The 12,644-nt window shown below is 41.9% G+C and overlaps 1 protein-coding gene across 1 annotated transcript in view; it reads left to right on the top strand.

Annotated features, from left to right (window-relative positions):
* LOC311486742 (eukaryotic translation initiation factor 4E type 3-like) overlaps positions 1 to 6,122 on the top strand; it is an 8,169-nt gene extending 2,047 nt beyond the window's left edge. The window contains exons 2-7 of the mRNA XM_084542729.1: positions 44 to 116; positions 1,785 to 1,879; positions 2,385 to 2,445; positions 2,524 to 2,590; positions 2,723 to 2,878; positions 4,374 to 6,122. Coding sequence (XP_084398855.1) covers positions 44 to 116; positions 1,785 to 1,879; positions 2,385 to 2,445; positions 2,524 to 2,590; positions 2,723 to 2,878; positions 4,374 to 4,420 — 499 coding nt within the window. The 3' untranslated portion in view covers positions 4,421 to 6,122. The remainder of the gene's footprint in view (positions 1 to 43; positions 117 to 1,784; positions 1,880 to 2,384; positions 2,446 to 2,523; positions 2,591 to 2,722; positions 2,879 to 4,373) is intronic.
* The last annotated feature ends 6,522 nt before the right edge of the window (positions 6,123 to 12,644 follow it).

Raw genomic sequence — 12,644 nt, 5'->3', positions numbered from 1 at the left:
GGTTTAGTTCTAACTCCGTTCTCCCTCGTTCTTTCTCTCTAAGGTCGTTACCGGGCACGACGGCAGCAGAATGTGAGTCCAACCTGAAGAAGATCTACACGGTGCAAACCGTTCAGGTGAGATTTGGTGTCGACTCAAAGGGCTCAAGTGCGCGACTCGGCTAAAAGTGAGATTGGCCGGAGGTTGGCGTCCGTGATGCGAGGGAATAAACGCTTTGTTGGCACTGAAAGCTAAAGGAGACGCAGCTGGTGGGGAAGCTTTTTTTTTTTTTTGGCTGAAACATGATCATGTAGTGCAAAGTTTACTGACAACGTATTACGTCAGCCTTTTCTACCGGAGCATAGTGTTTATTGTTGCTGCTGTTCTTACTGACATTTGTAAGGTTTTGTGTATGTGTGTATCTAACATACGCTGAATGAATATATCTCTACTTTCTGATATAATGCCGTGTGGCTTTTATTGCACAAAGACAAAGTCACTGTCCCACCATCACCAAGCCATAAAAACACAAGCTTCATCTCTATCTCATTCATTTTATAGACCTTTTTATATACGTACGAACACGATACAGCAGACACATCTATGTTGATAACATTTCACAGCTGTGTTTAAGGAACAAAGTCATAGTCGATGTTTGTTGTCCCTGTTCCCACGGGACCAGTTGTACCTGGGGTAATAATTGAGGAGGTCGTCTGTGATCTTAATCCCGTGCGAATCGGCCATGTCTGTAATTTGTTAAGTAAAAATCACACCTCAAATTACCTCCCCTGTTTCTAATAACACAGAGGTCCTTTGATAAAACGCTGACCCATTAATCCAAGCATTAATGTGTTCATCTGTAAAGGTGAGGCTGATTTAAATACTGGCAGGTCGTTCGTTTTTTCTTCCCCGGGATCAATAGTGTCATCTCATGATGTTTTATTTTAAAAAATATATTTTTTATTATCAAATCAGAAAGTAACTGAAGCTGTCAAAAAGTGTAAAATGTCCTCTGATGTCCCCAGGTAAATATAGTCCCATGCGAATAGGGCTTAGGCTTAAGAACACGAAATACAATGAGCCAAACTCTTCATTACTGTCACTTTATGGGAGCAACAGCAACAAAAACAGTCTCCTTGAAGGATTAATAAAGTATTCTGATTCTGATAATTCTTAAGAGACGATAGGCAGACAAAAAAAAGCAGCGAATCAAACAAAAGTCTTGAAAAAATAAGTATTACTAGAGATCCCCAGGTAGAACTAATCCCGTGTGAACAGGGCTACATTTACACAATAAAGGTAAAACATGTAAGTTGCTCCGTCCAGTGTGTTTTCTGATGGTAAACTCTATGTCCGTACTTGAGTAAATATGAGAATTGAAGTTGCAGAAAGGGCAAGTTAGGTGTGTATAAAGTCTCTCAAGTCTCTCAACTAAACTCTCAAGTCTTTATCTCGTCTGTTCCCTTCAGGGGTCGGTAGAGAATCATCTGCTTCCATCTCGTCCTATCATCTGTGTCCTCTTCTCTCACACCAGCTACCTTCATGTCCTCCTTCTCTACATCCATAAACTTCCTCTTTGGTCTTCCTCTAGACCTCCTCTGTCCTCAGCATGCTTCCACCACTATATTCACTATCCCTCCTCTGAACACGTCCAAACCATCTCAACCTGTCCTCTCTAACTTTATCTCAGCAGTCCCTCTAGTGTACTCACTCCTGATCCTATCCATCCTGGTCACGCCCAGAGAAAACCTCAACATCTTCAGCTCTGCTACCATTAGATGACAGTTATTTTTTCTGTTTTCCAGATGTTCTGGAGCGTCTATAACAACATCCCTCCAGTCACAGCGTTACCTTTGAGGTGTAGCTACCACTTAATGCGTGGAGAGCGGAGGCCGCTGTGGTGAGTCTAGTGTTGTTGTAGTTGTGTATACTGTGACTATGTTGCTCAACGCTGGCTCGAACAGAGGGTGAATTAAAGCTGTAGCTGCTTGAGTTAAAGTTTGCACTGGACACATAAAAGTAATAAATGGATCATTTAAACCTCCTCTCAGTCAAAGTAAATGTAAATCATGTCATAAAAAGGTTTACGTTGTTAAAGAGAGGATAAGATTCTGATAATGATGATTTTTCGGCCAATACTCCTTAATGCCACAACATTAAGACCACTAACAGGCGAAGTAAATAACATTGACCATCTTGTGATAATTCAGTGTTCTGCTGGGAAACTTCTGGACCTGGCATTCATTGGTGTGGATGTTACTTAGACATGTAGCACCCACCTAGACCAGACCAGACACCCCCACCCCATAGCAATGAAGAGCGCAAAAACCTCGACATTTACAGTAAGTCTGTTTCCTGTGTTTAGATTGTACAATAATTCTTTTAAATCTAATTTTCGTCAACAGGGAAGAAGAAAGTAACGCAAAAGGAGGAGTATGGAAGATGAAAATACCTAAAGAAAGCAGTGTAAGTGCTGTCCTCTGCTTTTACTTGTTTTGTTGATGTGGCCTCTGTAACTTACTGATCAGCTTCTCTTCGCTTCAGTCCGCAGTCTGGAAAGAATTGTTACTCGCAACTATCGGGGAGCAGTTTGCAGATTACTGTGCCTCAGGTACCGTTTGCTTTCCGCTAAAAATAGCCGTCGTCTCGATGGGAACTGGCTCATTGTTAACACCGGTGCTGTTTGCCTCCCACCACCCCACCACCCTCTGTTTTTTTATTTATTTATTTTTTTGTTTCCCAGATGACGAGGTCGTCGGTGTCAGTGTTAGCGTTCGAGATCGGGAAGATGTCGTACAAGTGTGGAATAGTGATGCCACTCATGCTAATGAAGCAAATATCTTGGGGAAAATCTATGAGCTGCTCCCGTACATATCTTTTAAAGCTGTTTTTTATAAGTGTGAGTATAAACTATTTCTTTCTTTTTTTCCAGTTGCATGTGTTGCACATATATCTGGATTTTATGCTAAAGCTTTCCAGGGGTAATAGACTATAGACAAAGAATTAACAATGCATATTTGAAGGATGGATTTTCACCAGAGCGGGTAAGGAGGGACGTCTAGGTTTGACCTTACAGAAAAAAGACTAATATTCCACATGGCTTACTTCACATAGCATATTCTTAAAGGTCTCTAGAAGTCTCATTACCACTAGTTTAATACACTACCTGGCCAAATAAAAAAGGTCCCACACTCTAATATTTGGTTGGACCTCCTTTAGCTTTGATTACAGCACACACTCTCTGTGGCATTGTTCAGATAAGTTTCTCCAATGTCACCAGATTTATTTCCATCCAGTGTTTCATTCATTTTTCACCAACATCTTGTATTGATGATGGGAGAGTCTGACCAATGCACAAAGCCTTCTCCAGCACATCCCAAAGATTCTCAATGGGGTTAAGGTCTGGACTCTGTGGTGGCCAATCCATGTGTGAAAATGATGTCTCATGCTCCCTGAACCACTCTTTCACAATCTGAGCCCCATGAATCCTGGCATTGTCATCTTGGAATATGATCCATTGATGGAATAACCTGGTCATTCAGTATATTCAGGTAGTCAGCTGACCTCATTCTTTGGACACATAATGTTGCTGAACCTAGACCTGAGCAACTGCAGCAACCCCAGATCATAGCACTGCCCCCACAGGCTTGTACAGTAGACACTAGGCATGATGGGTGCATCACTTCATCTGCCTCTCTTCTTACCCTGATGCCCCCATCACTCTGGAACAGGGTAAATCTGGACTCATCAGACCACATGACCTTCTTCCATTGCTCCAGAGTCCAATCTTTATGCTCCCTAGCAAATTGAAGCCTTTTTTTCCAGTTAGCCTCACTGATTAGTGGTTTTCTTAAGGCACAGCTGTTCAGTCCCAATCCCTTGAGTTCCCTTCACATTGTACGTGTGGACATGTTCTTACTTTCACTATTAAACATAGCCCCATAGCCTTCCGACCACATTTCTTCCTCAAAGACGATGGTTCTCCACTATCCTTCCAGTTTTTAATAATGCGTTGGACAGTTCTTAACCCAGTTTTAGTAGTTTCTTCAATCTCCTTAGATGTTTTCTCTGCTTGATGCATGCCAATGATTTGACCCTTCTCAAACAGACTAACATCTTTTCCACGAAAGATAATCACCCATGCAGTAATTATCCAATATGAGGCTCATACCTATTTGCTTAGTTAAATCCAATTGCGACTTTTCTTTTCGGCCAGGCAGTGTATACTGGGTTTTAAATGATCTTCTAGACCTTTGCTTCAAGAGATTTTCTCTTTAATGTTTAGTTGAATACCCCTGATCTGGGATGTTCCTTTAATGTTCAAATCTGACGTTGTTTGTATTTTCTTTTTCTTTACTTTTATAATCACCGTGCATCTCTTTTGACTTTTTCAGCTCACATGGAACATCACGCCTTTGAGGGAGGACGCTCGAGACATTAGACTGTAAAGCTCGTTTCCTTTTTTTAACCTGAACTCTGTACCTGCCTGTGACGTTTAAAGGCACCGCCCACGACCTAATCAAGGATGTTATTTTGCTTTCAGTGAGGAAATGTCATCAATATATTTTTATAACTTTTAATGACTGATGCCTCTTTTCTTTTTATTCTGATGTGGGTCGTAAAGCTTCAGAGACTCTATATCCAGCGTTAGATTGTGTTTTTTTTTTTGTTTTTTTTGTTTTTAACTACCTGTTATACTGAAGTGCACTGTCATAGACCCATGCCGTCTGCTCAGCCCGTGGACCTCACAGTTTAATACTAGTATAGAGGTCACAGCTGAATGTGTCGGATGTCTGCATTCACGTCACGTTTTAATTAAAACGGGCTGTCACACCTGGGGTCGTTTTGAAGTCGGGAGCGTTTCGACTTGTGAGAACATGGCAGTCACACTGCATTCCTACCAATCTGCAGATCTGCTCAACTCTGCTGAGACCGGTTTGAGAAAGAGAGAGAGAGAGAGGATGGTCTCATATAATTATGCAACCTGCAGTTTATCTGATCTGGCCTTTAAAGTCATTATGACTAATCACTGAGCTGTTTGCAAGCATGTAGTGTTGAGTGTTGGCATTTCAGAGCTTGTATCTCCACTGCTCTGAACATGAACCCTGGCTGTATGCAACATCTTAATAATATCGTACGAGTGACGCCCTGAATCGACCAAACATCAGCTTATTCAACGCCAAAGCACTTTTCTGCAGTTTATCTTTAATCTTGAAAGTGTTTTTATTCAGACAGAACATTTCCTCTCGGATGGATTGAATTTTTAAAATGCTGCACACCTGCTCCGGTCCGATCCTTCGGAGCACGACCCGGCGCAGATACGGCCCCTCAGAAACTCTACGTTTTGTTTCAGATTTTTTATTTTTATTTTTATTTGAAGAGCAAAACCCATCCTGAAAGGTGCCTCTGGGAAATGTTCTCAGCCACACCGTGTTACGCATTTCTCTCAGGACACGGGTTGAAAGTAGACCTCTGGCTCTTCAACGTGCAGCCAGGGATTGTTTGGGGGTGTTATTCTGCACATGTCTTTGCTGTTAGTGTTGCTCTGTAGTTCTTGTCTCTACTTGTTTCTCCTACCAGTAAATCTAGTAGATTGCCTACTGGACCGTGTCCTCAGGACGCAGAAAAAAGAAAAGAAAAGAAAAGAAAAGCAGCAATATTTGTTTTAAAGGTTGTTCTCATAAGGTTGTGCATTCCCATATATATTTAGTGGACGATACGTCAGGTGTCTTTACAAGCGAATCAAATGTTGATGATGAGTTCAAGTGGTTATCAGGACGGTGTACTTATCAAATATGATCCCGCCCGCATTATAAAATCAAAAATCAATTTTTCCATCGGATCACTTTGCAGACTCAGCCGTCCTCGTCTTCACTAACCCTGTTAACGTACTGCTGTTTTTATTGTAGGAGGCAGAGATTTAAATGCTTCTGGTATTATCGCGTCACACCACTTTTATAGTTCAACTTTGGACTGGTTGACAGTTATGAGGGAACAGCATTTCCTTTGTAAACATGATTTTTTTTTTTCTTGCTGTGACACCGACGAAGTTAATAAAATGGAGCTGAAAATACTTTTATTGGATATTTCTTTTTGCACTGAACAATCACTGACGGCAGAAATCTGTTCAAGGGTTCAAGCGGTTTGTGTGTTCTTCTGCTCATGCTGATTCATTCCAGTCACATGTTGCTGTGAATACTGTCCCACCTGAGGCGATGGAAAATACCTCTAAAAAGAAAAAGGTCAGGAGAAGGAGCTCCAGCTGAAGCAAGACCTAGAGCATTGTCTTTATGACTACAAACCTACTCAGCCTGTACCCAGTAACTCAGGACATGGCACGAGTTGTTTATTGCACTTTACTGCGACTTAAATATTGGTTTAATCAAAGAATAGATGTTTTTTGTTTTTTTTTAAAAAGGCAGATGCTTTGATTGATAACTCAGACACAGTCGCATCCATACACCGATCAGCCACAACATTATGACCACTGACAGGAGAAGTGAATAACATCGACCATCTTGTGACAGTTCAGTGTTCTGCTGGGAAACTTCTGGACCTGGGATTCATTGGTGTGGATGTTCCTTAGACATGTAGCACCCACCTAGACCAGACCAGGCACCCCCACCCCATAGCAATGACACTCCTTGATGGCAGCAGCCATCCCCAGCAGGATGCAGCCTGACACAGACACACACACAAGAACACTTTAGGAACAACTAAAAAAAAACAAAAAAACATGAAGAACAGGACAAGGTGTTGACCTGGCCTCCAAATTCACTAGATCCCAAACTGATCAAGTATCTGTGGGATGATCCACAGAGGCCCCTCCCCTCAAAGGCCCCCCCACTAACAACAGGACACCCGCAGAAGGCCCATGTCCATTCTCTGATGAGTCGCCACAAGGGGGACCTACACTATATTAGGAAGGTGGTCATAATGTTACGCCTGATCGATGTAACACAAGTTGCTGGATGTAGGTTTCCATAACAGTAAATTCCCTCAGCTCTCAGTCTAGAATAAGAGGATTGAATGTTTAACACCAAACCCAGCAACTATTCTGTTACTGTTCAATAATACAGTCTGGATCTGTTGTTTCTGATCTCTAAACATGTCCGACCACCCGATTCACAATGTGTCTCCTGTCCACTATACCCGACAGTGAGCTGTTACACAGACAGCTTTGCTTAGAGTTTCGTAACATCTGCGTCCCCTGGGGTTTGACGGCATCCACAGTGAAATGTTGTGAAGATTCACCAGTCAGCAGCTTGTTTTAATGATCAAGGTGAAGAAGAAAAGGAAGAGCTGGCCCTGTTCTTCTGTTCTTTCATAATTTGACACCAGTCAAGTTCTCAGCCAGGTGTTGAACCTCAGTACAACAAACCATGAAAACATGTTTGCCGTTTTAAGTATGTTTTTAACGACCATCTAAACCTAGTTTTCGCTAGAACCGTTATGTCTACTACAGTCTAATTCCATAATCTGTCAAATAGGTAAGAGATGTATAAAATACAGAGAGGAAGTCAGTTTCAAGTTTATTACACATTACAGTTGATCTCAAATACTGAAGCTGCAGGTCAAAGCTTTCTTATGAGCACTTACTTCAGCTGACAGTTCATGACGGCACATGTTAGGTGAAGACTTGTGATGTGTTTCCAATTCACATGGACTTTGCTGAATATAATTGTTAAATCGTGTCTCCTGTGCCTCTCAGCGAGGTTTAGAAGCATGTGGTTTCCATCCAGCCAATCAGAGAAGATCAAGGAAACATTCTCAGGTCAAATCAGGGTCTAATGTGGTCTGCAAGGTTGACCTTTGCATCAACACCAATGTTGTCTAATGTGATAATGTTGATAAGTACCTGAATCATCACTAATGTTCTAATGGTCACATACATGTTTACATTTGTTTACCACTTAAAGAAAAAGGAGCCATACATGGTAACTTCATTGATCTTGATTTTCTATGAAGGAAAATTAATTATTTTTTTGAAAAATGTCTAAATTAATTTAGAATTTCCAAGTATTTTAATGAGTGCCCCCTAAAAGGGTTAATTACTGACTGGTTGCATGTATAAGTTGAGACGTATTACTCACAGTCCAGTTGAACATAATTATGTGGCCCCTTGTGCGTCTAGAAACCCACAAAACAAAATAAGAGAAAAGAACCGTCCTTTTGATTCTTTCCTTTTTACCTTTTCTTGCTGATCAAAAAGAGTCTGTCTGATTGAGCCCCGTAGGAGGCCACAGTTTGCTCCATCGCCGGCTGCTCCAGACTTCAACTCTTTTGTTTTCGTTACCAGACACTGGATGGTTGATTCTCCTGCCTTGTTTTTGAATTTTGAAAAACCTAATCATTGATTTGTGGGACATGCAACGCACCGTCTCACTATATGCAGCCATGTGTTAACCACTAAGGACAAAGTTATCTTTCATACAGTTATGACTGTAGCAGCGCACCGTGCACCTGATACACTGACCAGGCATAACATTACGACCACCTTCCTAATATTGTGCAGGTCTCCAAAACAGTTGTGACTCATCAGAGAATGGACATGGGCCTTCTGAGGGTGTCCTGTGGTGTCTGGCAACAGGGTGTTGGGGAGGCCTTTTAGGGGAGGGTCCTCTGTGGATCATCCCACAGATACTTGATCAGTTTGGGATCTAGTGAATTTGGAGGCCTTCATGTTTTTCTGAGTTGTTCCCAAACCGTTCCTGCTGGGGATGGCTGCTGCCATCAAGGAGTGTCATTGCTATGGGGTGGGGGGGGGTGTCTAGGTGGGTGCTCCATGTCTAAGTAACATCCACACCAATGAATGCCAGGTACAGAAGTTTCCCAACAGAACACTAAACTGTCACAAGATGGTCGATGTTATTCACTTCTCCTGTTAGTGGTTTTAATGTTATGGCTGATTGGTGTATACCAGTATTCATACAGCAGAGTCACCGTGACAGATATCTTTTAAGTTTAAAAGTTTCACCAGACTCTCATCCCATTAAACACTCTTAATTTGGCTCTTAATTTGGAAATAAATAAAATCTTGGAGTCGCCCTGTCCATCGATACTTTAACGTCCCAGGGCGGCCTGGGCTGCATTTTACTTATTTAACACTTCTTTACTGGTCATTATCTGTTCACTTCCTCCAGAAGTCCTCTTCCTTTCATTACGCGTTGAATCCTGCAGCCCCCACCCCCTACCCCCCACGGCAGCCATCCATCCCCCTTTGGAAATCAAGAGGAGCTCCTATTCATTTGCTTAATTACCTAATTAACAGAAAGCTAATTACTTTGTTGTGTGCAGGGGTATGTGTGGAGAGCCTGTTACATAACTGATAGTGATCCTCAATTAATTTGTAACTGCACTCCATCAAGTCAGGAGGTGGGGGGTGGGGATGGGGGGGGGGCTTTAATCCACACAACACATCACCAGCGTGACACCAACAAACACATGATAATAAATTCAGACACAGACACGTTGGGCTCTGGTACTGACATGCAGATCAAGCTGGCGAAGAATTAGACCGATTATGTGTTAGATTACCTTCATAAGACTGCAAATACGTTTGGATTTATTTTCTTTTTTCTGTTAATTACAGCATACTATTGTGTTTACAACAGTATGGAGAAAAGAAAAATACTGTAATCCTGCAAAAGGCTGCAGCTCATACAGTTTGTTGTAGAACTGTTTCAGCAATATTAAAGGAATAATGTTACAGTTTTTTTTCTCTCATTCTTCTGTTTGCATGTTTTTTTTTTAAATTATATATCATTAATCATAAAATCCTCCGTAGTCAGCACAGTGATGTGGTGGTGCACTGAAGCCTCACAGCAAGAAGGTTCTGGGTTCTAATCCACTGGGTCCTTTCTGTGTGGAGTTTGCACGTTCTCCCTGTGTCTGTGTGGGTTCTCTCCAGGTTCTCCAGCTTCCTCTCACCGTCCAAAGACATACAGGTTAGGTTCATTGGTGATTCTAAATTGGCCGTAGTGTGACTGGAGACCTGTCCAGGGTGTACCTCGCCTCTCACCCCAGGTACAGCTGGGATAGGCTCCAGCTCCCCCATGACCCTCCAGAGGACAAGCTGTTACAGAAGATGAATGAATAAAATCCTCCAGTGATGGCCTAATGTGATGTTTTGTGCTTAAACTTGCACTTTTGGATTGATTTAAACCCTTAAAGTGAAACTCTTTCAGTTTCTCTCGTCCTATTCTTTAATCTTTATGAGGTCATGTGTGCGTGTAGAGACAGCAGGAAGTAGATATTAATGTATTTTCCTGTTTGTTACTGTTACCAAGAGGTAACAATGTGCTGAGCCGTAGCTGATGGATGTGTCGAGTTCAGCGCGGCACAGCAGCAGAAGGCCGTTTGATAGTGGAGGGTTTTGATGGCGGGCGGCTTCATTTGAAAGCGAATGATTCGGTGCCAAGCGGCCGGTCACATCAGAGCCGAGCGGGAGAATGAATACGGCCAGTCTGACTCAGAGGTCACGAGTTTGACAAGCTGAACAGAAGCTGGCTGTGTGCAGAGCAAGCATATGGCAGTGGCCGAGTGTGTAATCATTTGTTTCTGGTTACGCATGTGTGATATAAACATTCAGTATAAGCTACGTTAAAAAGATATTGATGAGGGAGGGGGGGCGAGTGTGGACATACACCGATCAGGCATAACATTACGACCACCTTCCTAATATTGTGCAGGTCTCCCTTGTGGTGACTCATCAGAGAATGGTCATGGGCCTTCTGAGGGTGTCCTGTGGTGTCTGGCAATAGGGTGTTGGGGAGGCCTTTTAGGGGAGGGTGTCCTGTGGATCATCCCACAGATACTTGATCAGTTTGGGATCTAGTGAATTTGGAGGCCAGGTCAACACCTTGTGCTGTTCTTCATGTTTTTTTAGTTGTTCCTAAAGTGTTTTTGTGTGTGTGTCTGTGTCAGGCTGCATCCTGCTGGGGATGGCTGCTGCCATCAAGGAGTGTCATTGCTATGGGGTGGGGGTGCCTGGTCTGGTCTAGGTGGGTGCTACATGTCTAAGTAACATCCACACCAATGAATGCCAGGTCCAGAAGTTTCCCAGCAGAACATTGTCAACCGACAACTGTCACAAGATGGTCAATGTTATTCACTTCTCCTGTCAGTGGTCATAATGTTGTGGCTGATCGGTGTAAATACAGTACAAGTTTTTTTTTTTTTTGATTTTGTTTTACATTTACACATCGGTACTCTATATACTAGTTGTTTCTTGTTGTTTCTAGTTGCTTCTTCTTATTATTATTAGTAGTAGTGGTAATAGCAGTATTAGTATTATTACTATTGATAATAATACTATGATATGTGTGTTTACATGTATTAAAACAGACAAAAGATCACAACAGATCAAATGGTTATTGTAGTAGATTCTTAGGAAGTCCTCGTGTGAGGTGGGGGACGGTCAGAAGGTGGCGCTCTCTACTAACAAACAGCCTTTTCACCAGAGGTTCACCACTGAGTATTCCTCTCAGCTGCAGCCATGAAAATATAAAATATAATACCCTTTACAGCAATGCCATCCACGCTTCCTGGGCGCCGATGAAAGGATAAAGGAAAACAGAATAAAACAACAAAAATAAATAATTATCTCAAATGCAGATGTTAAATAAAAGTCACTTCACGGCAGGCTTGTAGAACCGAGCCATTCTTCTTGTGCTCGGGGCAGGCGACAGATGTTTAAAAGTGTTTTTATTTTTTCCTGACAGCAAAACTTTTCCAGAGACTCCCGGTTGGAATTTTCAGAATATTCTGAAGAATATGTGAAATGAAAATTACAGTGAAAGAAGCTGCTGCACGGTTATCTGTCATTTTCAATAAATAAATAAATAAATAAATAAAATGATCACCTCCTTTAATGGTTAAAAACTCCTCACAGCTGAGATTAAAACATCTTTGATGAGTATGTCAAAGCATTTAATTTATTAATTTATTTTTTATTATTTTTTACATTGAAAGAGTTTTGTTTTTTTTAGAAAAAGGAGAAATAAATAAAAATAATTTTCTGCATTAACTGAAGTTCATTCTGTCTCAGTTGTAATTAGTCAGCTTGGACATTTTAGCTTTTCTGACAGCCCCCCCCCCTCACCCCTCTCTCTCTCTCCTTCTCTCTCTCTCTCTCTCTCTCTCTCTGCTGCTGTCACACTTTCTGCTAAAACTAATGCATATCATTACATTTCCCCATAGTAAGGACCCACTAAGTGCTACTAAGTGCTACTGAAATGTACTTGTGACTGTGACGTTGTTGTTTTTTTCTCTTTTTTTTTTCTGCAATGAAATGAACCTTGTTTACCGAGCAGGTGGATGTGACGTCACGGACTTGGAACATCAAAACAACAACATCCAAATCCGCGATTCTTCCTTTTTTTTCTCTCTCTCTTGTCTCTTTCTCTCTCTCTATCTCAGCGTGTTAAGAAAAAAAAAATCTAATAAGAACATTAGAACAGAAAAGAAAGGAGAGGTCGCGTCTTTCCTCCTTGCGAGACGGTGGACCCGGCGGCAGGCGGCGAGTGTGAAACTCCACGTTTGTGCTTTTATTTCGACGCCCTCGGTAAGATGATCTCCAGTAAGTTAGTTAGTTAGTACCCCCTCCTCCTCTTCCTTCTCCTCCTCCTCCTACACCACCTCCTCCTCCACCACCAGGCGGGCGG

Source organism: Chelon labrosus, assembly GCF_963514085.1.
Source record: "Chelon labrosus genome assembly, chromosome: 4".
Classification (NCBI taxonomy): Eukaryota; Metazoa; Chordata; class Actinopteri; order Mugiliformes; family Mugilidae; genus Chelon; species Chelon labrosus.
This window is presented reverse-complemented; position numbering and strand designations above follow the sequence as displayed.